General features: G+C 41.0%; 1 protein-coding gene across 3 annotated transcripts; it reads left to right on the forward strand.

Moving 5' to 3' along the window:
- Positions 1-3,587: 3,587 nt before the first annotated feature.
- Positions 3,588-24,120, forward strand: srcin1b (SRC kinase signaling inhibitor 1b; the record flags this gene model as incomplete). 3 transcript variants are annotated; one of them, XM_079487625.1, is made up of 17 exons in its annotated part: positions 3,588-3,779; positions 6,828-6,851; positions 13,249-13,462; positions 13,919-14,229; positions 14,732-15,495; positions 15,573-15,656; positions 16,393-16,433; positions 18,892-19,052; positions 19,920-20,095; positions 20,176-20,306; positions 20,415-20,562; positions 20,647-20,876; positions 21,464-21,696; positions 21,891-22,176; positions 22,479-22,621; positions 22,807-22,992; positions 23,962-24,120. In XM_079487625.1, 17 exons carry the CDS (start codon positions 3,588-3,590, stop codon positions 24,118-24,120), a joined length of 3,483 nt encoding a protein of 1,160 aa, XP_079343751.1. The 3 variants fall into 3 exon arrangements, with proteins under 3 accessions (XP_079343751.1, XP_079343752.1, XP_079343753.1); XM_079487626.1 differs by having other exon boundaries at positions 22,810-22,992; XM_079487627.1 differs by having other exon boundaries at positions 22,816-22,992.
- Positions 24,121-25,148: the final 1,028 nt, after the last annotated feature.

Raw genomic sequence — 25,148 nt, forward strand, 5'->3', positions numbered from 1 at the left:
CTTTTAAAAAGTGTTGTGCACTCATACCCTTCAGTTAAAATCTGAAATGCACTTCCGGCCTGTAATGACTTTCCTTCTTAAATGACGTATGTTAGAGGGCTTGGCGGAGCATCCGTTTACTCCTCCCCTTCGACTGTCAGGTCTGCTGCCAGTTCCATTTCAAAATGCAACGGCTGTTTTTATACATCCAATCAAATCATAGAGAAACACGAATGCCACGCCCACCATTTTTTTCATTCAAGATTCCATTTCACTCAGAAATTAGTCAAAATACAGAAATAAAAAACGATCACAGCATCTGGTTCACAGGGACTTTTCCAAACTCATTCAGTTTAAATGTGATGGGATCACTGCTACAGTAGTTAAGTCTGATAACAAATCGTAACGTCATGACATTCACAAGTTGATGTGTTTCTGTGAATGTGTGAAGGCACGGCTGGGGGTGCAGATGTTTAAACAGCAGTCATTACATAGTCTGTGTCAGATGTTTCTCACATTCGGTACTTATTCTGTAGTCAGAGGCTCCTAAACTAAAATCTTTATGAGGTTTGTAAATTGAAACAAGATATTTTAAATGACTTGGGAAAGTGTTAAGCTAAATCTCTCGCTCTCTCTCCTCTCTCGCGCTGTAAATTGTGTTTGGTGTCCATGAGGATGTTTAATATCAAGGTCACGTCACCATGACTGATGGCTTTCTTCACTGTGATGTCATAATCTGCATTTCTCACTGTGATCTAAAATTACAATCTGAAGATCACCAAATCGAAATAGGTACGAGGAATAAAATCAATCTGTTCAGTTGTGCATGTGGTAGATCTTTTCATCTCAACCATCGCAGTATATATTTTTCCGTTTAATCATATCTACATGCTTTACCTTGGGTAAGGACTGCACTCTTCACTCGCTCAATCACTGATGCTGTATTTATTCGGTTATTTCACAAGGAATCTAATTTCCCTTCATCTTTTAAAATAAAAGAGTTCATTGTGCTGTGACAATGTTCTGTTTAAGAAAAACCCCACAAATCCCCAGTGAATAAAAAAACCTATAGTCCATTGATAGCAAAAAATAAAAAAATCTATGTATGCCGCTAACAACTTCTGCAACGTCCTGACAGATGAATATGTTTGACTGTGTTCATTTGAAGTCAGAGACAGAATAGAAAAATATGATCAAATAAATTAATGTATAAGTTTCATTTAAGTCAAAATGAATTATAATATTAACAAGAATAATAAATATAATCCATTTTATGCAATCGCTTAAGACTCCACCAAACTCTCCTGTTTTTTTCTTCCTTTCCTTTCATCCTGCTTTCATCATCTCTCCTCTGATCCTGACACTAAACGAAAGATCAATTAATCTCTCGGCCACTTTACTGGCTCCCCTGAAATCCCAGAATCCCTCAAGCTGAGCGCTCATACCTGCCCGTGGCACGGGGGTCCCAGACACCTGTCATGGCAGACGTGGTTTATGTGTCTGTGTGAGGCGGTACATCAATCTCTGTTTACATGTTTACAATCTCTGTTTCAACTCAGCTGAAGCTTAATTGTCGTAGGTTGTTAATTATGTCATTTGTATACATGATGGTCAGTGGGCGGAGCATACATAGAACACATAATGTGAGAGTTGAGAGGTCTGTCACTGCTGATCGGTGATTGGTTATTGGAAAGGTCTTGAAGGTGAACTGTGTGATATAGCACTTTAACATACAGAGACAGCTATAAGTGAAGTGAAGATTAATTTCAGCTCCGCTCTGTCAGCATCACTGTATGTTTGGTCCAAATGACCCCGAACGCCTGCAACTGCAGAGCAACATTATAGCAGCACATGAACGGGACTTATTTCTGCGATAACAACCGGCTACCTGTACATTATCCCTTACTATACTGTATGTATATTTACATTGTGATCTCTCTTTATTTGTACAAAGTAAATAATACAAAAAACATACAATTATTAGGATGTAGAATAAAGTACAACCGAAACGCACGCACGCACGCACGCATGCACGCACGCACACACACACATATCGATAATGCGCCCCACCCCGACCCCTAATCTCATTGATACACAAGCAGATTATACTAAAACATACTAATTACATTCTAATAGTTATGAATTGCCTAGAAATTGTGTTTATATTGAAATATCTGCTGTTTTATAATATGGGGTGAATAGACTGCACTGTTAAAAAAAGTCGATGTTTAAGTCATTAGTGACACAACATTATCTTTGTATTGAGAACATGTTGCTAGTTTATTTTTTTACAGTCTGTTTATCTAGATGGTACTGTTGTGTTGTAACAGATACAGATATGTTGTTTACATAACTCCACTTGAGTTGTTTGTTTCTTTCAGGTTATATTATGAATAAATGATGTGTAATTAGCATTAAGTGTAAAGTCGAGTTGTGTGTGTGTGTTAGCTCAGCTGGATAGACTGTTTACACAGAGACATGGCTTCAGTCCAAGTGAAGGTCAGTCTGAATACACTTTCTTAAGATGCTGGGATGGTGTTACAGCACAATCTTAGATTTTATGTCTACACCGTAAAAATTGAAAAACATTGTTGCCTTAAAATTTTGGAGTACAATTGGATGTGCTTTACATGTCATTTCAACTTTTTAAATCTTTGACGATTGGTGATTTTGCTTTTGAAATGTTTGATCTGTGTATTATTTTTGTTAATTTTCTATTTTTGTTTCATTTGTAATAAATATAGACTTTAAAAAACGTTTGATGCAAATTAAGTAGAAATAGTAATAGTGGCAGATAACGTTTGCACCTCAGTATTGTTTGTGCATTAAACATTATGCAATAATAACAAAGTGTAAATCATTTTGTTTATAAAAAATATTAAAATGATGGCAACTTAAAGATCATGGGTTGACTTCCCAGGGTCTCCTCTTTAAATGACCTGTAGGTCTGGATAAAAGCATCTGCCGAATGTATTCGTGTAATGCAAATGTAAATGGCTGTGTTTGAGTTTGCATGTTAATTCAATGCAGTTATTAGCAAACACTTCTCTGTAATGGATTGAGCATTTGGGCCTGTGAGCCGGTGCACATGGCTTCATTCTTAGCTTTAAAGAGCTCTTGTAGAGAGATGTGAAGAGAGAGGCAGGCAGTGAGAGAGAGACAGAGGAAAGCATCATTAAAGAGGACAGACAGCGTTGGTGTATGACAGACATATCCTCAACACACACATACACGCTAAGATCATAAATCTTGGATCAGAGCAGGCTTTGACAACCTGCCTGTTTCACTATGTTTAGCCGCTATCACTTCATCGCTCAATTTCCGCCCCTCCATCTCCGCATCTTATCTGCATTCCTGGCGTTCTCTTTCCTCTATTAACACATCTGTTCCTGCATCATCGGGTTTGAGGGATGTGACTTTATCACACACATGTATGAGAACCATGTCACAATGTCACTTCTTCTGTATGTGAATTGAAATTCATCTCTATATCCAACTTACCGAACAACTGCTCCTGACGTTTGCTTTCTGCTTTTTCACCCCCGCAGGTTTTTGACAGAGAGAACAGGAGGAGATAGAAAAGAAACAGAAGAGATAAAGTTCTTGTGATGTTGCGTGGGGATGATGCAGAATATCAGCGCCGGTATCACACCCTGGGCAGCTCTACACGCCGCCTCTCCAACCCTGACATGGAGGCCTTCGCCAAGCTCCACAAGGGCGGCGACGTGGAGCACCAGCGGAATAAATACCCTCCGCAGCACGCTGCCACCCTGGTCAACACCAACTGTGCCCGACAGCAGGTAACACGCGTGTGTGTGAGGATGTTTGTCGGGTTGTTCGTTGTGTGTTTTCAGCTTCTGTCATGCAAATCAGATGGAGAAAACAGTGTGTCACATTGTGTTTGTGTACGTCAACAGAGCAGATAGTGTTTAAACTGTGGCTTAGTGCTTAAGTGCTTTGGATGTGTTTATTTGGTTATGTTGAATCTGGCGTATATAGTCTCCCAGAATATGACTGACATCCTGAAAACATTTTCAATTAATTTTGGCCATTGGAACTCAAATGTATTGTGGTCCACAGAAGATTAAAATAGTCTACAGGTTTTGAGTGACTTCTGAGTAAATACATGATGGCAGAATTTTAATTGTTGAGCAAACTATTCAGTGTGATGAAAATGAACAACAGCCACGTAAATAACACCGTAAAACCATAAAGCAATAGTTCAAATGATTTATGTTTGCCGCAGTGCATTATGGGAACTGGAGTCCAGCATCAAGCACACCAAACATAACTATTAACGAATAAAGACAATTTACTCTGTATATTCACCCGTCTGACTGCCTCAGTCGTCTCAGAACACCAGTGGAATGAGAGAGAGAAAGAGAGAGAAAGAGAGAGGAGTCTGCCGTTACCATGGTAACCAAACCCATGTAGAGAAATCAATGATATCACATAGCTGGCGAACATAAAGGAAGGGAAGCTACAGGGGGAGAGAGAGGTGGCGGAAATTGCTGAAGATGGCTGAATGATTTTACAAGCGACATGAAACGGTATTTACATTTGACATAACGTGACGTGTGTTTGGGTGAACAGAACAAAAAGTGGCATAGGACATGTTTATTTATCCACTGGGAATTGGGATAAGGAAAAATGGGCGTTCCTCACCAGAATGGAGTCAGAGCTGAATATGAGTTTGCGGTGGATTGAGGAGAATTCCTCTCTTGAAACATCAGCACATCAGTCCGGAATGTGGATGGTGACGGTCAGCTTCATCCCCCAGAGCATCTTCACATGTTTCAATGGTAGAGCTTCTTTGTATTTATTAACGGTTACTGCCATGAAACTCAGATTTGTGTAAAACATGAATTTACAGCAATGTCTAAAAATGTTTGTATAACTTTATACATAGAACTGTTTGTGACCCTGCCTGTGAAATCCAGGCTCAAATCTCCTTCTTTATCTTTATCATGGCCATCCTCAGACAATATTAGGTCATATTTATTTATTTGTCAACATCAGTCAATAATGATAATTATAATTGCAAACAACAAAAAGAAACCAGAAAGTATTGTGTATAAGAAAGTAAATAGCAAATGTTTTCATGTTGACTTTCAACAGAGAGACAGATTGAGACTGACTGTGAGAGAAAGAGATACAGATGAGGATTTACAGTTCAGAGCTGCAGAAACAGCAGACGGAGGCGAAGCAGAGAAATGGCCGTCATGACAACCAATAAATTACTGATAGTATCACACATTCATCAGTCTATGAAGACATTAGAGAGAGGTTGGGATGTGGCGGCCGTTTTCAGGTGCCAAAAATGTGTGTTGTCATAGGAGATAAGAGTACAACTATGAAATATTTCCAATTGGAGGCGTGAGGCTGATAAGAAAGATGTGATTGGTCAGGGATTGGATGATTAGATTGGTTATCCTCTATAGGTGCAGGTAACACATCTGTCATTGAAGTGAATGAGAACACACAAAACTCTTTAACGATGAAAAATGTGGTGAAAGAATGTAAAAAATAATATGTGCTAAAGAATAAAGATTAGGGAGGTAAAAAGGGTAGAATATATTTTATGCAGAGTACAACGAACTAGTATGAATGCAGGTGTGGCCTGCCGCAGAGAGAGAGAGAGAGAGAGAGACAGAGAGAGAGACAGAGAGAGAGACAGAGAGAGAGAGAGAGAGAGAGACAGAGAGAGAGACAGAGAGAGAGACAGAGAGAGAGAGAGAGAGAGAGAGACGGAGAGACGGAGAGACGGAGAGACGGAGAGACGGAGAGACGGAGAGACGGAGAGAGGGAGAGAGGGAGAGACGGAGAGACGGAGAGACGGAGAGACGGAGACAGAGACAGAGACAGAGACAGAGACAGAGAGAGAGAGAGAGAGAGAGAGAGAGAGAGAGAGAGAGAGAGAGAGAGAGAGAGAGAGACAGAGACAGAGACAGAGAGAGAGAGAGAGAGAGAGAGAGAGAGAGAGAGAGAGAGAGAGAGAGAGAGAGAGAGAGAGAGAGAGAGAGAGAGAGAGAGAAGGAGAAGAGAGAGAGAGAGAATGAAGAATGTAAGGTGATTTGCTTGTGATGCAGGTCAGGTTGAATTCTTCCTTAATAGCTCACATGTTGTTTCTATATGTAAATCTTCTGCTCCTGATGTGATGTCTGAGTGTGTTTTGGTGTGTGTTCTTCAAGGAGGATTAGTAAACGGGCATCTTGTGATCATAATTGGTCACACTTTATCTGGAAACAAAGTTATCTGCCAAACTACACTGTATTTTTGGGCATCATAGGTTCATTGTAATGAAATGTTCATTGCCCTTCATACATTTGACAGTTTTTCTTTCTTTCTTTACTCACCCTGTTGTCATTTTAAACCTTTGTGATTTTCTTTCTTCTGCAAAACACATATGAATGTTGGTAACCAAAAACCGTTGGTCCTCTTTGACTTTGATTGCATAGACACAAAAACCAACTCAAGTCAATGGAAACCAATGTTTTTATGTTACCAACATAAGTCAAAATAATTTTTTTTATGATGTTCAAAAGAAATAAACAAACTCATACAGGCATGTAAATAATGAGACATGTGTTGTCTTGAAGGTTTGTCTATTCCGTTAAGGCAGGGGTTCAGTTTATTTTATTGGTCAGCCATGTGTTTCAATCACAGACCTCAATATTGGATCTAATATCAAAACTATTCCTTTGTGTTTTCATGAGACTTGAGACTTGTGTTTTCTTCTTTCATTTTCATTTTATACAAAAGTAACTTTCTGTTTTTCCTCTCTTACTCTCTTCTGCTGACCCGTCTCTCGCCCTCTCATTCTCCTGCTCCCCCTCTCCCCCTCTTAGCAACCACATTACTGGAGTTTTAAGGTGAGTTGGAGATCTCTCTCTTTTTCTCTCTGGATGTATGTGTGGTGTGTTTATCTGTGTTTCTGCAAGAGTTGTCAGTTTAATATACATGTGTTATCAAGTTCTTAATTAGGAAACGCTGCTCAAAGTGAGCAAACTTGGAGATTTAGAGATCAGAACTGGCATAAGCCGTGGATTTTCTGGAAAGGTAGATATCCTGATGCTTTTGACTTGCTGGTACAGGTGATTTTTTACACAAGTCAAACTTCCACCAGAATCCTGCATATTGACTCATCTTCATTATCAATGCAGTCTACAACAAATTAATCTTCACAGGACTTCTGCTGGTCTTCAAAATGTGCTAAACCACTGCCCTACAGTTTCTGGTTTCTTTCACACTCCGATTGTGCAGGAGTTTTTCCACGATCAGACTTAAGAGGAGACAGGGCAGGTGTTAAAAAATAGATATAGCTGACTGGAAGATCTGAAACTTCACGAGGATGATCCATTGAATTCTTGCAGCCCTGTGATGAACCTCTTCAGCTCTGTGACGAACCTCTTCAGCCCTGTGACGAACCTCTTCAGCCCTGTGACGAACCTCTTCAGCCCTGTGACGAACCTCTTCAGTTCTGAGACGAACCTCTTCAGCCCTGTGACGAACCTCTTCAGCCCTGTGACGAACCTCTTAAGCCCTGTGACGAACCTCTTCAGCCCTGTGACGAACCTCTTCAGCCCTGTGACGAACCTCTTCAGCCCTGTGACGAACCTCTTCAGCCCTGTGGCGAACCTCTTCAGCCCTGTGACGAACCTCTTCAGCCCTGTGACGAACCTCTTCAGCCCTGTGACGAACCTCTTCAGCCCTGTGAAGAACCTCTTCAGTTCTGTGACGAACCTCTTCAGCCCTGTGACGAACCTCTTCAGCCCTGTGACGAACCTCTTCAGCCCTGTGACGAACCTCTTCAGCCCTGTGACGAACCTCTTCAGCCCTGTGACGAACCTCTTCAGCCCTGTGACGAACCTCTTAAGCCCTGTGACGAACCTCTTCAGCCCTGTGACGAACCTCTTCAGCCCTGTGACGAACCTCTTCAGCCCTGTGACGAACCTCTTCAGCCCTGTGACGAACCTCTTCAGCCCTGTGACGAACCTCTTCAGCCCTGTGATGAACCTCTTCAGTTCTGTGACGAACCTCTTCAGTTCTGTGACGAACCTCTTCAGTTCTGTGATGAACCTCTTCAGTTCTGTGACGAACCTCTTCAGTTCTGTGATGAACCTCTTCAGTTCTGTGACGAACCTCTTCAGCCCTGTGACGAACCTCTTCAGCCCTGTGACGAACCTCTTCAGCCCTGTGACGAACCTCTTCAGCCCTGTGAAGAACCTCTTCAGTTCTGTGACGAACCTCTTCAGCCCTGTGACGAACCTCTTCAGCCCTGTGACGAACCTCTTCAGCCATGTGACGAACCTCTTCAGCCCTGTGACGAACCTCTTCAGCCCTGTGACGAACCTCTTCAGCCCTGTGACGAACCTCTTAAGCCCTGTGACGAACCTCTTCAGCCCTGTGACGAACCTCTTCAGCCCTGTGACGAACCTCTTCAGCCCTGTGACGAACCTCTTCAGCCCTGTGACGAACCTCTTCAGCCCTGTGATGAACCTCTTCAGTTCTGTGACGAACCTCTTCAGTTCTGTGACGAACCTCTTCAGTTCTGTGATGAACCTCTTCAGTTCTGTGAAGAACCTCTTCAGTTCTGTGACGAACCTCTTCAGCCCTGTGACGAACCTCTGTGACGAACCTCTTCAGCCCTGTGACGAACCTCTTCAGCCCTGTGATGAACCTCTTCAGTTCTGTGACGAACCTCTTCAGCCCTGTGACGAACCTCTTCAGCCCTGTGATGAACCTCTTCAGTTCTGTGACGAACCTCTTCAGTTCTGTGACGAACCTCTTCAGCCCTGTGACGAACCTCTTCAGTTCTGTGACGAACCTCTTCAGTTCTGTGACGAACCTCTTAAGCCCTGTGACGAACCTCTTCAGTTCTGTGACGAACCTCTTCAGTTCTGTGAAGAACCTCTTCAGTTCTGTGATGAACCTCTTCAGCCCTGTGACGAACCTCTTCAGCCCTGTGACGAACCTCTTCAGTTCTGTGACGAACCTCTTCAGCCCTGTGACGAACCTCTTCAGTTCTGTGACGAACCTCTTCAGCCCTGTGACGAACCTCTTCAGCCCTGTGACGAACCTCTTCAGCCCTGTGACGAACCTCTTCAGCCCTGTGACGAACCTCTTCAGTTCTGAGACGAACCTCTTCAGTTCTGAGACGAACCTCTTCAGCCCTGTGACGAACCTCTTCAGCCCTGTGACGAACCTCTTCAGTTCTGTGACGAACCTCTTCAGCCCTGTGACGAACCTCTTCAGTTCTGTGACGAACCTCTTCAGTTCTGTGAAGAACCTCTTCAGTTCTGTGAAGAACCTCTTCAGTTCTGTGAAGAACCTCTTCAGTTCTGTGATGAACCTCTTCAGCCCTGTGATGAACCTCTTCAGCCCTGTGACGAACCTCTTCAGTTCTGTGACGAACCTCTTCAGTTCTGTGACGAACCTCTTCAGCCCTGTGACGAACCTCTTCAGCCCTGTGACGAACCTCTTCAGCCCTGTGACGAACCTCTTCAGTTCTGTGACGAACCTCTTCAGCCCTGTGACGAACCTCTTCAGTTCTGTGACGAACCTCTTCAGCCCTGTGACGAACCTCTTCAGCCCTGTGACGAACCTCTTCAGCCCTGTGACGAACCTCTTCAGTTCTGAGACGAACCTCTTCAGTTCTGTGAAGAACCTCTTCAGTTCTGTGAAGAACCTCTTCAGTTCTGTGAAGAACCTCTTCAGTTCTGTGATGAACCTCTTCAGCCCTGTGACGAACCTCTTCAGCCCTGTGACGAACCTCTTCAGTTCTGTGACGAACCTCTTCAGTTCTGTGACGAACCTCTTCAGCCCTGTGACGAACCTCTTCAGCCCTGTGACGAACCTCTTCAGCCCTGTGACGAACCTCTTCAGCCCTGTGACGAACCTCTTAAGCCCTGTGACGAACCTCTTCAGCCCTGTGACGAACCTCTTCAGCCCTGTGACGAACCTCTTCAGCCCTGTGACGAACCTCTTAAGCCCTGTGACGAACCTCTTCAGTTCTGAGACGAACCTCTTCAGTTCTGTGAAGAACCTCTTCAGTTCTGTGAAGAACCTCTTCAGTTCTGTGAAGAACCTCTTCAGTTCTGTGATGAACCTCTTCAGCCCTGTGACGAACCTCTTCAGCCCTGTGACGAACCTCTTCAGTTCTGTGACGAACCTCTTCAGTTCTGTGACGAACCTCTTCAGTTCTGTGAAGAACCTCTTCAGTTCTGTGACGAACCTCTTCAGTTCTGTGACGAACCTCTTCAGTTCTTTTTGGGCAAAGAAAAGCATCTATGAAATGACAGGATGCCACAGGTGTTGCTTTAAGTGTATAAGGCATTACGGTCTGCATATGAATTGTCTTTGGTTCTGCTACCTTCTTACTTTTTTACACATGCATATTTTAGATCTCAGCATTATTAAATGAATATAAATAATATATATTCATAATGAAAATCAATTATGGATAGATTATATTAAACTTGTATCTTTTTAATTAATTGCCATTTGGAAGACACTTTCATACTGATTGGTGATTAAAAATGCATTTATTACTGGGACATTTTTTACCCTTGAGCATCCAGGAGTTAAGTGCTTGATGAGTCTCCTCCTCAATGTTCCTTACAACACACTGTAGTGTCGTGCATTACTGCTTGGCTGACAGTTGATGAACATTTACCTTCCCTGATCGATCAATCTACAGACTATGATGTCAATAATCTTGCATCTGTATGTCAGTGGGATCAATATTACACGGACTGGATGTCTTGACTTCATAATGGATGCTATCTGTAAATATGTCTTCATCTTCATTCTCTGGTGGGAGCGCTCACTGAACTGTCAGAGCCCACATGTGAACACCAGAAGTGACACCATGTGAAGCCGTCACCTCTAAAACATATGCAAGCAGTTAGAGGAACCAAGACTTCAGGAAGGACTCACTCAAGGAGTCTCGCGGGGTGAAGGGATTCCTACTGTACCAGATGATTGTGTACCCGACATGATGTCTCAGTAGAGATGAAGTGTATTAGCACATACCATAGATGGTGAATGGACTTATACAGAGGAAAATATAATGTTGAAAGTTTACTCTTTCACGGCTCAGGAGATTTGATGGAGTTTATTTGTTTATTTGTTTATTTAAAAGGATCCCCATTAGCTGACGCCGAAACGACAGCTAATCTTCCTGGGGTCCAAACAATACATACAAAACCCAGTAATTACAGTCACAATTACTGATAAAAATATCATGTATAATTACACATAAAAGAACAAAATGAAGTAACAATACAAGAAGTACTGATTAAAATAAAAATAATGCAAAACAACATAGCACATAATACAGCCTCATATAACCAATCCAGACGATGTTATTATGTTAAAACAAATACGTTCTTAGTCTTTTTTTGAAAGCAGAGTTCTCAGTTGTGGTTCACTTAAACATCCACTTAGTCTCATGTGTTTCTCCTGATATGACTCAGGATAAATATATATGGAAACAAATGAGACAATTGTTAACACACAAGACGAGAATTTAGTTGTAAAATAAATGTGGATTTGGGTAAATTTGATGAGAAATGTTTGACATCTTATTGAAATCTTTACTAATATTTAATTTAATCAATTTAATTCATCATCGAGATCTTGAATCTTATCTGTCATTTTTCTTTCAAAGGGGTTGTATATGGCAAAAAAATATTTTATTTATGTGAAAGTCTTTATTCTTTTTATATTATTTTTTAACATGAATATTATTTTTAATACTACTCTTTCACCCAGATATGCCACCGCAGTTGTTTATAACTGATGTGTGAAGCATAAATATAACCTGAAAAGACAGCATGAGGATTTTTTTGTCTAATTGAACTAGTTAAGACCAAAATGGTATGAAATACTGACTTCTCAATCAATACACCCTGTCACATTCATGCTGTCATGATCATTAATGTATTTATTCCAGGGAATTTACACTCATTGTCAAGCCATTAACATCCAGACAGAAAGATGCAGAGGATTGTGGGTGGTGAATGCAGCTTGATTTAAGTTTATAGTTGTTCATGACTGCAGGTTTATGTTCAGAGTCTGAAACGGTACGATCTGTGAAGGTGTGTGTTTGAGGAAGATTGCCTCACTGGAACGCTATTTCAGGATTGCTGTTGTTAATGGCCATCCCACAGCTGCAAACATCTGTCCTGTCAGTCAATGCTTCACACAGTCTGATTGGCTATGATGCAGATCAATAAAACCTTCTTAGCCAATCAGAGGTGTAGGAACAGTATGATCAGGTTAAGAAAGATTTTTCTCAACTTTAGGAAAACAAATATTTCTGTGAGTTGATATTTTCTCTTTTTAAAGTATGTGATACGGCATTAGTCTGTTTGCATTTTTGTCTGAATTATTTATAGTCAGAGCTTTTTTTATATATTTATAGTTTTATGTTAATTTTAGTTGAATTAGTTATTTTTTTGCCATTTTGCTCTGTGCTTTTGTCATCATTTTATAATGCTGTATAAATTACTTTAATTTATTATTTGTTAGTTTACTTTTTGATCATTTTCAGTTTATCATTTTAGTGCCTCAGCTTAAGTTTATTTCAGTTTATTGCTAAGAAAACATTTATCATATTTGCTTAGTTTTTTTCAAACAAGATTTAGGCTGAAATTGTATTTGTATTTGAAATTGAATAGTTAACATTCTATTACAGTAGTTTTAACTGTTTGCGGTTTGATTAGTTAATAGTTTTAAGTTTCAGTTATCAGTCTGTTAAACTGATTTTTAATTTTCACAAAGCTTTACAAAATGTATGTTTTTGTACCAAACTTAAATATTTTTCCTCTTTTTCCTGTAGATTGTAAATGGTCTTACTGACTATGCAGTGAAATGTTATTTCAACATTACACTATTTTTCATGTAACTGTAAAGTCATTGACTGTGTGTGTGTTTAAAGTGGAACATATGTCTGAGACTATCAGCGAAAATTATTAATGTAATAATGTAATTCAATAATCAAAATACCACTGTAGTCCTACATTTTGCACACAAAAATTCCGATGTCTCAGATTTTGGACTCCTACTGTTTTATGTCTTGGATTTCTGTTTACTTCTTTAAAAAACACAAACTCAGACACACACGCACCCTAATTGTCCCCAGACAGTTTTTGCCTTCCCATCACACAGATTTCATTACCCTGGCAAAACTGCTTAATTGCGATACGAGCAACTAGAGAGCGTTCCTGCCCTCCTGAAGCACACTGATGTGTGTCTCCTCTCCAGGCGAGGACTTCACGGAACGCAGCCGAGCAGCAGCAGCAGTCGCAGTCGCAGTCGCTGGGCGAGCAGGTAGGAGGGCGTCTCTGTTATGCGTCTGCAGAGAGTCTGGAGAGCATGGCCGACGCTGAGCTCCCTCTGGGCTTCAGTCGCTCCAACATTCTCAGACAAAGCCTGCCGCTGGCCCGATCACCCAGCCAGGCCAAACTAAGAGCTCCAGGTACAACACTTTCAAGCATTTTCTCAACTCATTGTGTTCTCTCACCAAACACAGATGTACTGTCAGAACAGATTGTTCATCGCCCGCATCTGCTTCTGTTGAAGGGGCGTTTAGATGCTAATGATATCATTATGGTGGCACAACATTTTTCTTTATTGTTTTGAGCTCACGTGGTTGATGATGTGATGTGTTTCTGAGTTGTATATAAGAGTGAAACACAATAGAAGATCATTTGATATCCATTGACTTTCAAGATATTTTGAGAAATGTCCATAATGGGTCAAATACAGATTGTCCTTGGGTGAATGATGACAAATTTTAATTACATTTTTGGTGAGCTGTCCATTTAAGAATGCATGAAGACGCACCGATTTCCTCTGAACATCTACAATAAAAATGGCTTAAAATGTGTGTGTATCTTATACTTACATTATTTCTGCCTCTCTTTCTCTCCAGCAGTGTTATTCCTACAGTTCGGAGATGAAACGCGGCGCGTGCACATCACTCATGAGTTGACTAGTATGGAGACGCTGCACGCACTCATCGTGCACATGTTCCCTCAGAAGCTGACGATGGGTGCGCTGCGCTCCCCCGCCACGGCTCTGCTCATGAAGGACGAGGCTCGCAACATCTTTTACGAACTTGAGGACCCTCGTGACATCCACGACCGATGCCTCGTCAAGATTTACTGCAGAGATGCGCATTACACCCCGCAACACACCCCGCACCCCGCACACCACGGCCACATCTCCAACGGCGACCTGCGTGTGAGTAATCCCGACAGAGAGACCGTAAACATCTGACAGGTTCAGGATTTAGGATATTTTGATTTGACAGTTATAACCTTATCTATCCATAGTTTCATACATACATTAAGTCAAAAATATGTTTCTATTTATATTTCTACACACTGATTTGACATCAAAGCTTACTTTTAAAGGGACAGTTCACCCCAATTTTGTATGACTTATTTTCTTCTGTACAGCACAACGTATATTTCGAAGAACGTTGATAACCAAACAACATTTGACCCCACTGACTTCCATTGCATTTCTTAAAATATCTCCTTTTGTGTTGTTCAGAAGAAAGACTCATGTACAGGTTTTAAATGACGTGGGGGTGAATAAATAATGACAGAATTCATATTTTAGGTGAACTTAACGCATAGTTAAACTTTTTATTTACTGCACAAGGTAAAGTCATTGTTAAAATATTAATCTTGACTTAACACTTCCTGTCTGTCTGTCTGTCTCTCTCTCTTTGCTCCAGAGAGAGCTTGTGTACACCTCCAGGGAAGCGTCTCCCACGCGCCGTTTAAACCCGATGCCGGCTTCAGCTTCACCCTCTGGCTCTCCTGCACGCTCTCAATCTCGTCTTTCTTACACGGGCGGACGTCCTTCCTCTTACGCGGGTCCCCATCCGTCGCCCCAGATGCACCCTTATCAGCACCAACACCACGGCCACCCCCCTCAGCAGACTGGCCACCCCCACCCTGTGTATTGCTCCTCCCCCAGCGCTATCCTGGAACGCCGTGACGTGAAACCGGATGAGGATATCACGTCGTCGTCGAAGAGCGTGGTGCTCCTTAAAAACGAAGCAATATATGCAGACCCGTACACGCTCGTGCAAGACCCTCGGCTCAGCGTGGCCTCGCCACAGGCCCTGGCGTACCGCCGCGGCTCAGTGCGATCCATCGCCGGCTACCCTGCTGCTGCGTTACAGTGTGAGCTTGAGGGCGCCCTCTATAGACCCGGAGGACCCATATATGCAGATCCGTATGCCACTATGGGTTTCCGCACCCTGCCCCCAGCCTCACCACAAAAACTGTCTGATGGCAGGGATCCGTACGGGAGCCACCCGGGTCGAGGGTCCCCTGGCAGACACGGGTTCCGTAAAGATGGTGCTATATATATAGAGAGCCCTAAAAATCGTCCGGGAGGACAACCTCTGGAGCAGATATGTATGCTCGGGGGCCCTGGAACTGATGGAGGGCCAGTTTACAGCACAGCATTGCCAGGCAATGTAGAAACCAGGTGACAGGACTTTCACTAATAAACCTGTTCACCTTATATATTGTGTATGTGTGTGTAATGGTGTTTTCTATCCGCAGAGAGCGTATGGAGGCCATGGAGAAGCAGATAGCTAGTCTGACTGGTCTGGTTCAGAGTGTTTTAACCCGTGGACCGGACAGCCCGTAAGAAACGTTGTTTTTATTTCAGGACCATAATCTGTAGTCCTGACATTAAGACTTTAGTTTAAGGGTTTGACACAACCTAAAAGTCCTCACGAACTGGAAGTTGCGATCGTTTTTACTTCCATATTTTGACGCATTTCATTTTGAAAAGGAACTGGCAGCAGACTGACAGTTGAAGGGGAGGAGTTAACGGATGCTCCGCCCAAGCCGTCTTACATTAAAGTCATTTAAAATGTACAGTCATAAAAGGAATGAAGTGCTTTTAATCAGATTTTAAATAAAGATAATGAAGCCACATGAATTTTAAAAAGAAATGACACAAATAAACTATTTAACATAAATGCTTTAATATTTCATGAAAATATAGCTTTGTCATTTTTAATATAAAAAATGTACTTTAACATTGCACACAAATGTCGAATTCGGCAAGAATTGAATCCCTTAAGATTGTATGTGCAATGCAGACGTTGCACACTTACCCTTCAATTACAAAAGGAAAGTCTCATGAATCTAAACTTCTAACAGCTCAGTGGTTAGAGCAGGTGCTAGCAATGCCAAGGTCATGGGTTCAATCCCAGGGGATTTCACATACTTTACAGTACTAAACAAAATGTGTAGTACAACGTAAGTCGCTTTGGATAAAAGCATCTACCAAATGCATAAATGTAAAGTATATAGTGCAGCCTATTCAAGGTGTACGTTTTTCATAGAGACGTGTTTTATGTTTGTCTTGCAGGGATAAGGCAGAAACAGCGAGTGACTGCTCTGCTCCTGAAAGTGAGTATCACACTGTGTCTGTGTTCACACTTTCCATTTAATAACTTCAGATTAGGTTACATTTGACATTTTATGACTTGCTCTGCAAATAGTCAACAGTCGTATCTTTGGCTGCTGTACATGATGTATTGTAGAAACTTGCTCCCTAACAAACAGACTCCAGAATAGGGTGAGCATAAAGTTATTTTATTGAGTTGCTCATTTCCTAAAGTGTTTCCTATAGGACAGGTGCGATTCTTTTACTTTGTAATGATGGAACTTTTCTTAAGCTAAGTGTTTTGGTGAAAGCTATAATGATTTCAGACAAGTAGAAGAAAAAGAGAAGCATATATAAATATGTCTGAATCCAAGGACCCATAATAGGAAACACAGTAAGTGTCCTACAGTATACAGTGTTTGTTAAAAGGCTTTTAACATATAATCATACATGCTCTAGTATAAAAAGCAACAGAGTTAAGATCCATTTCTTCTGCCAAATGAATGTACATTAGGTAAAACATTTGCGGTTTAGTTTACCCAAAGTACAATTGTAGGGTATTTATTAAGTACAAATGAAGAGTTTGAGATAACTCATGTCTTCTCATTGTGCAGTGCAATGGATATCAATTAAACTGCAATTGGTGTGTTTGGATTTAAGGCACAATAACTTAACAAATACAGCTAACTAACACAATAATACACATGAATACATAATAAAAAACACAATTTTTATCTTTATAGCTTGTTTTTATAGATTCTTATTTTATTTTGGAAACAAACTCTTCAAAGATCGCTGCTGTCCTTCTTGTATCTCCATATTTCGAGATATTTGTTTTTGCCATAATTATTATTATTGGTCATATTTTGTCACTTGGGTTTGCAAATATTTAACAAATAAAAAGTATTAAAAAGTGATTTGATAACACAGTATATAATTATTATAAGTATACATACAGTGTTTTTTCCTTTTCCTGAATAACACGTACAAGGTTTTGACGTACAAGGTTTCAGAAGGACAGCAACGATATGTAAATGGAGTATGGAAAAGTATACTTAACATGAAAAGAATGTATTTTCAACTCATTTTTGTATATTTATTTTTCACTAGGGTGTAGCTAATATGATGATTATCAGGGATCATAATATAAGAAGAGTTGGATTTAGCTTGATTTGCATTAGCCAGTGTTTGTCACGCGGCAGTAGTCCTTGATTTGGTTTATCAGTATTGTAAATAATACACTTATATAAATACATTTTGTTAAGGCAAGCATCGTTATCACAATACATATTTTTTATGATTTGGCGTGAAACTTATCCCACGCCATTTGTGCAGACACCAATGACAGCAACCACAAAGCAACGTCCTTTCAACCATATATATATACTGTTAGTGGATCCTAATAATACACTGACAGTCCTTCAGAATCCTGAGCATCTGCTCACTCCAGCAAAGGTGTCTAGTTGTAAATCATGTTGTTTTTATTGCGAATGAAACAAAGACATACAATGTTGCAGTTCACGTTGATTCATGAAAGCAAAAGGAACCTTTTCTTCAGACCTGATCGTTGTCTAATAACGGCAGATTGTAAAGCTTTTTGTATGTGTGTATGTGCACTTGTTTGGGACAGATAACTGCTGACCTTTTATATTTCAGCTGGCAGGTTTAGAAAGAAGAAAGGTATATTACTGTATGTGTGGTTGTCTGTCACCCTGGGTTTTATGTGTTGCATTGCGATTCTTTCTCAGGAGTGTGTTAAAAATGTTGTTATGCTAATATTCAGGGATCTCAGATCCTGGAGTTTGAAAACCCTCTGTGTATGTATATACAGTGTCCATAAAAAGTATTCACCCCGTTGGACTTTTGTTGTTTATTTATGTGAAATTATAAAATTGTGACAAGTGGTCAAAATGTTCATTTCAATATGTAACGGTTCAACGGTTGAAAAAGTCCAATGAGGTGAGCTTATGCTTTTATAGTCGCTGTATGTACGTCTGTCCTATGGAATATCCCGGAATGTATTTGTTGTGGTCATGAAAATTCCCACTAACACTCTTAGATGTCCATTTCCTAGAATGTCCTGTCTGCTTTTTTTCAGTCTTTCAAAGGATCGTAAAAGAGAGCAAGACGTTTGTGTTTCTCAATCTATATAGCATTCTGAATGTCAATGCAAATGTAAGGGTCTGAATATGAATGTATGTTGCATGAATATACACCGGGCAATACCCGGAGCGTCTACCCGGTTGTGTTGCATTTGTCTTTGGATGTGACAGTACTACTGATCAACTCAAAGGGATTTACTCGTAGTGGTTTTTGTTGTGGATACAGACACATAAAGCATGATACTGTAGCTAAAAGACTTATGGGTAACCGCACACTGTCAAAGCACAGGTCAATGTTTTAATAATATCCCATGACTTTCTATACGAGGTTGCTCATGTTTAACTCTAATATATGACTTTCACTCTTTCGTATTGGTAGTCTCGTCGCCGTCTGCGCCCCTGGCCCTGATGCCACCCCCGCCCACCGGAGTGTCTCAGCCAATAGCAATGTCCCGTTCCCAGATGCAGCTGCATCTCAGCGACCTGCAGCAACACACAGCTGAACTGCGCAAACAACTGACAGAACTGCGGCAACTACAGGTGAGTGTTAATTTGTGTTCATGGCTTGAAATCTTTAGGGATGTTTAGTTAATCCTGCAAATAATTCATTTACATGATATATATGTGACCCTGGACAACAAAACGTAATCTGATTAATTAAGCTTTCTATTAATGTATGGGTTGACCAAATCAGACAATGTCTGGCCGAGATACAACAGTTTAAAACTGGAATCTGAAATAGAAATATTGAGAAAATAGTTAATACTAGGCACCGTAGCAGGACACCCACCCACAAAAAGACAGTATGAATATATTTAGGGTAGAAAATTGACAAATTATCATCATGGAACATGATCCTTACTTACTATCCTAATGATTTTTGGCTTAAAATACAAATCTATGGTTTTGACCCATACAATGTATTTCTGGCTGAAATCTTTTTCCTGTGAGACTGGTTTTGTGATCCAGGGTCACATATTATATTATTTATTCATAGCAGATGCTTTTATCCAAAGCGACTTACAAATAAAAAAAGGATTTTGTCAATATTTATTGTATCACAATATGAATATGAAAAGCTGACATAATCACACTAGTGTAAATGTGAGTGATAAATTATGAATATTTAGTACACCCAAAAATACAATTTCTGTCATAAATTTTAATTCTTGTGATTTTCAAAAGACATGAAATCTGTGTGGTGACTATAGACTAATTTCAGGGTACATTATGGGCCTTCATTTTCCTTTTGGGAGCCCAACTGCCTCAGTCTCCATTCATGTTGGTATAAATATAAAAATCTTTTAACTGTTACTTTAATGCATACAGTGTCAAACAAAACCCAAACTGTATTATGAGGTTAGTCTATAGTATTTCTACTTGTTTACACCCATGTGCGTCCTACAGATGCAGAATCAGGATTCTGTGCAGGCATTACTCAGACAGACAGAGTCTGATTTGGGAATGTGTCTGATCGAGGCATCTCGGACGCAGGAAGATCCGTTACAGCGCCAGCGCCTTCTTGTGGAGGAGGAGAGGCTTCGCTATCTCAATGAAGAAGAACTTATTATACAACAACTACAGTGAGCCAAAACACAACCGCCAAATCCCATGTGATACAGTGTCCACCGATGTCTGTAGTGTGTGTTTTATGTTTTCACAGCGATCTTGAACGCTCTGTGGAAGAGATGAGGGCAGGGGCGGGGCTAAACCATCATCTGGTGACAGAACAGGAAATAGAAAAGAAGAGTTTGGAACTCAGAAGACTCGGAGAGACTGTTACTGAACTGAAGAGTGAGTGACCTACGACAGAAGAGGGGTTGTGACATGGCAACCCGGCTATATGAGTCAAACACACAAACACATACACACATGACTCACTATCTGTGTGTGTGTTTGTAGATCAGTTCCCCACTTTGCAAAGTAAGATGCGCGTGGTGTTGAGGGTGGAGGTGGAAGCCGTCAAGTTTCTTAAAGAGGAACCGCTCAGACTGGAGGCGTTGTTGAAACGATGCAGAAACATCACCAACACGCTGGCTCTGCTGCGCAGGTAAAACACACGCTCGATCACTCCAACGCACACACACGCTCCAGCACGACAGCTAAAGAAGTCTTCAGTGTCTTTGTTGTACAGGCAGGTGTCTGAAGGTGTGTGGAGAACCCCTGATGACTTCAGTAGTTCTGTTTCCAGCATGAGCGAGGCCGATTTCAGCCGGAGCTTGGATCTGGACATCCTCACCAGCCCGTCTCTAAATCTACCCGACCTGGCGGGCACCTTATCGGTCGCCACCACTCTCTCGGCATCCGTGGGTACTAACACTACCCTGGGGTCAAATCCCAGCCTGACGAGTGTTTCCAGTATTGGTAATCCCTTGTTTTATATTCGCTTTCTCTTATTTTTTAACATTCACAATCATCTTCATCATCACAAGTTTTCTTCAAGAATTAGGATTGGGGAAAGTGACGTGATGAAAGAGTTATTCAAAATATCCATATCAAGAATTTGATTGTTTCGGGAGTAAAGTGTGTCATCTTCAGCTATTTTGTACAGTTAGAAAAAGGAAAAGCTCAATAAAAAGCAAAGAACTTTAAAAGGTAAAAGTGTTTGAATCAGAAGAAGCCGTTTTACTGTCACAAAAACTGTAAATCATTTATAACAACAACAATAATAAAAATGTATTTGATTTCATTTTTCATGTATTACATTTTATTATACATTCTCACTGACTTAAGCAATATTAATATATTTAATATATATATATATATATATATATGTACTGTATATAATATATATTTATTTAATCAATGTATCAAAATATTGTATTTTGTATTAAATAAATGAACCATATGTATTTTAACATGTTAATAAATCAAATCACTGGATGGATGGACAGAATGATCAGGAGAGATCTGAATAGATTTGTTGATGTAAATAATTGATTTATTTTTAGGGGGGCCCACTAGTCTATCTAACATACTCAGCTTCACTGTTGGTCCAAGTATGAGCGGCAGTGGTATTTCGGGCAGTACCACACTGGGCAACTGGTTGGCATCAGCCGGGGCAACAGATTCAATCATGCCTGAACTGGACGGGACCTCCACAGGGGCAATTAGGACCGGCGGGCTGGAAGATCTGTCCTCACGCAGAGAATCTGATAAAGGTGTTTCCGTGGAGGTCCGACTGGTAATGAACACGTTTTATATTTCAGATGTTTTGAAATATCAAATCATTTCATGATTTGGGTCTAATGTGAATAAAGCGATGCTATGTATTGAATTTTCAACATCAGACAGAAAAAACATAAATCCGTTTTTTCAGTTCACTGCATGAAACTAGCGGCAGGCTTTAAAATATTTCCCCTGGGAATGTGTCTTTAGGCCGCCGAGCGAGACTGGGAGGAAAAGAGAGCCAGTTTAACTCAGTTCAGCGCTCAGGACATCAACCGTCTGCTGGAGGAAACACAAGCTGAATTAATGAAGGCCATTCCTGACCTGGACTTTGCCGCCAAGCAGATCACCAAACCGGCCGTTCCTCCAAAACCTCAGCTGTCTTCTCTCCCGGCACCTGGTTCAGCGTCCTCAACCCCGACCTTAACACCTGAACACCAACCCAAAACTCCACCCAAACCACCCAGCAAAGAGGGCATCCCGCGCAGAGGATCAGGTGAGATCGCTGCGGTACAGCTTAAGTGACAGTTCACTCCAAAATATCCATCCTGTCATCATTTATTCACCCGTTTGACTTTCTTTCTTCCCCACAACACAAAAGAAGATATATTTCTCAGGTATTGAGAAATGCTGGTAACTGTGCACTCCATTGACCTTGAGTTCAACATTGCATTTTGTCATGGTTCAACTTGACTTAAATATGACATTTCTTTAGATCATCACTTTCATTACATTAATTTACAAAATAGTACATAGTAACATGTTCTCTGATTCATGGATGACTGATTGTGTATTTAGGCGAGTTGACCGTGCCACGGTATCGAACAGAAAAGCTGTCCAAGTCTCCGCCCCCTCCACCTCCCAGACGAAGTTTCCCATCAGGCCTTGGGCTCACGACCAACAGCAGCGGAGAAGTGATCACCATAAACAAGAGCGTGAAGGTGAAATACCCAAATTCAGATTATTGACAAACAGATGTGAATATTTACAGACTATGTATTTCGGCGTTACCAACGAGGTGCTCAAACCCAGGTCTAAGTGAACCTGCCCATATTTGACCCGACCATGGGTTGAAATAGCACAGCACTTTTAGGGTCATTAAAATCTGTGTGTCTTGTTTGCGTAGAAGTTGGAGAAAAGTGAGAACAAAGAGGATTCCGACGTACCGACTAACTCTCAAGCGCCACCGGTCAAACTGAGACGGCCCTCAACCTCTGACGGACCCCGGGCCTCCTCCACACCTCCGGTCATCGCTGCTTCCGGAATAAAAGAAGATGAAGACGAGGATGAGAAGATAATGGCCGAGCTGGAGGTAAACAAACACAGGAGGTCAGGGAGTCATTAAACTGACACCCAACAGTCAGAATCCATACACAGGGCTGAGTTTTGATGTTTTTGCTAGTGTTATGAGTTTGTAAGTAATGTTTTTTATTCCACTCCTTTTACTGCACACACACACACAACACACCCGTGTGCGACAGGCGTTTCAGAGAACTCCAGTGAAAGAGCTCACGGCTCAGGTCTTCTCTAACAGGGTTGACAGGACAGGCCAGTGGATCAACAGCTCTCTGTGGAGAGAGGTACGGTAACGTGAGGTGTCAATCATCTGCTCTCCCACTCAGAGCTCTCTAGAAGGTCTGCTGTTGAGTGTTTTCCTCAAACATACTCCTGCACTTTAACACCAAACTATTGAACCTGTCGCCGTCTGGGAATCAGTACTTTAAAACTCAACCGTAACACTATTCAGTCTCTTTCACTGTAACTCTGAAGAACTCATGACACGAAAAACGTCAGCGACTGCGGTCTAAACGAACTCCTTTCCTGTTTATTCCTTCATCTAACATCATAAATTGTGTTTGTTACACTAATATTATTGACTGGACTATGATCACATTCATTCAGAGTCTTGATCTAAAGGGACCTGAGATGTCTGCACAGCTTGCGTAGCGTTTTCTTAATCTCTCACAATGAAAGACTGAGTGTTAAAGTGTGAAATAGTGCTAATGTTCATTTTCTTGCACACTTGCTTGTCGTCAGTCAACACTTCTGCTTTGTCTTATCTGCCAAATCTGTTTGACTGTCCTTCTTCTACAGAACAACATTGAGTACATTGCACAAAATAAACCGAACCAGAAAACCACATTTACATGGAAGTTTGAGACTCAATGGGTTTCTCTCGCCGATAGTCTGTTCAGAAATGAAAAATGCAACATGAAAACGGTCAGAAGCTGTATCATTATATCTCTGTGTCATGTATTGATGTTGTTCTCTCGGTCCTCAGCCTATAGGAACTCCTCCTGGCTCAGCTAAACTGGTTCAGCCGTCGTCCGTGGCCCGTCTGCGACATCTCCAGCAGAGCAGCCTGGAGCGCAGGACCCGGAAACAACAGGAGGACTTTCCTAAACTTCAGCAGGGTCAGCAGCAGGTATTTCACTTCTAACAGAAACCTCACCTGCTCTCCTGACCGGCTGTGTCGACTTCAGAGACTTGAGCTCTTTCTGCACAGATGTGCGAGGGGTTTATTAGGCACAAGTCTTATTGGACTCGTACATTCACTCATTTCAGCTACAGATTTCATATTTTCCTCTTCCATTCAACACGAAATGTTCTTCCAGGACTACAGCACAATGTAGTTTGTCACAGTGCCAGGAAACCATAGGTTTAGCCAAATGACTTCAGTCAGCTCTCTTTCATTGTTTGGCACCTCCAGGAGAAAGATCTTTTCATGTCCTTAAAATCAACGTGAAATGCGATTCACATCTTCTGAATCATGATAGAATTCATATGATATTTAAACAGGAGAAGTAATGTACGGGGAGACTTGAGTTTATCCATCTTTAATAACACGTATGTTGTGACAAACGAGACTGGAGCCAGACCCGAATGAAATCCTGCAAATCCACATCAAAATATTTGAGCTATTCAACTATTCATTCACATCATCCAAAACCACACTCGCTCTAGATGACGTCAATGGAAAAGGAAAGTTATTAAAGAGGCAGAGCTGGTTTTTTAAATGAACATTATGAATAAGAACATCTATTTTTCTTTGCAGTCATGTGTTCGATCTGGAGTTTGTATTTAGGAAAGTAAATAGGGATCATTTTGACTCGTGTGTGTGTGTGTGTGTGTCTCAGAGGATGAGTTGGCATTTTGTTTATTATTGGTGATGTGAGGTTTAACACTCTTTTATCACACTTTCACTATTGTGAATCAGATTGAGATGAGAACTAAAGTAGTCAAAGACCAGGTAAGAAATCAGTAACACTTTACTTAAAGCCTTTATGTATAATGCATTATAAAGGGTTATTAATGTGTATGATGTATTATAATTGTTCATAATGTGTGTTGTAATACATTACAAGTTGTTAAGAATTATAACCACATTAAAACTGTTGTTGTAACAGGGAATTGATAAGTGATATAATGTATTAACTGTAGTTACAATTAGAAATGAGACATCACAAT

The sequence above is a fragment of the Barbatula barbatula genome (assembly GCF_947034865.1).
Source record: "Barbatula barbatula genome assembly, chromosome: 23".
In the NCBI taxonomy this organism is placed as follows: domain Eukaryota; kingdom Metazoa; phylum Chordata; class Actinopteri; order Cypriniformes; family Nemacheilidae; genus Barbatula; species Barbatula barbatula.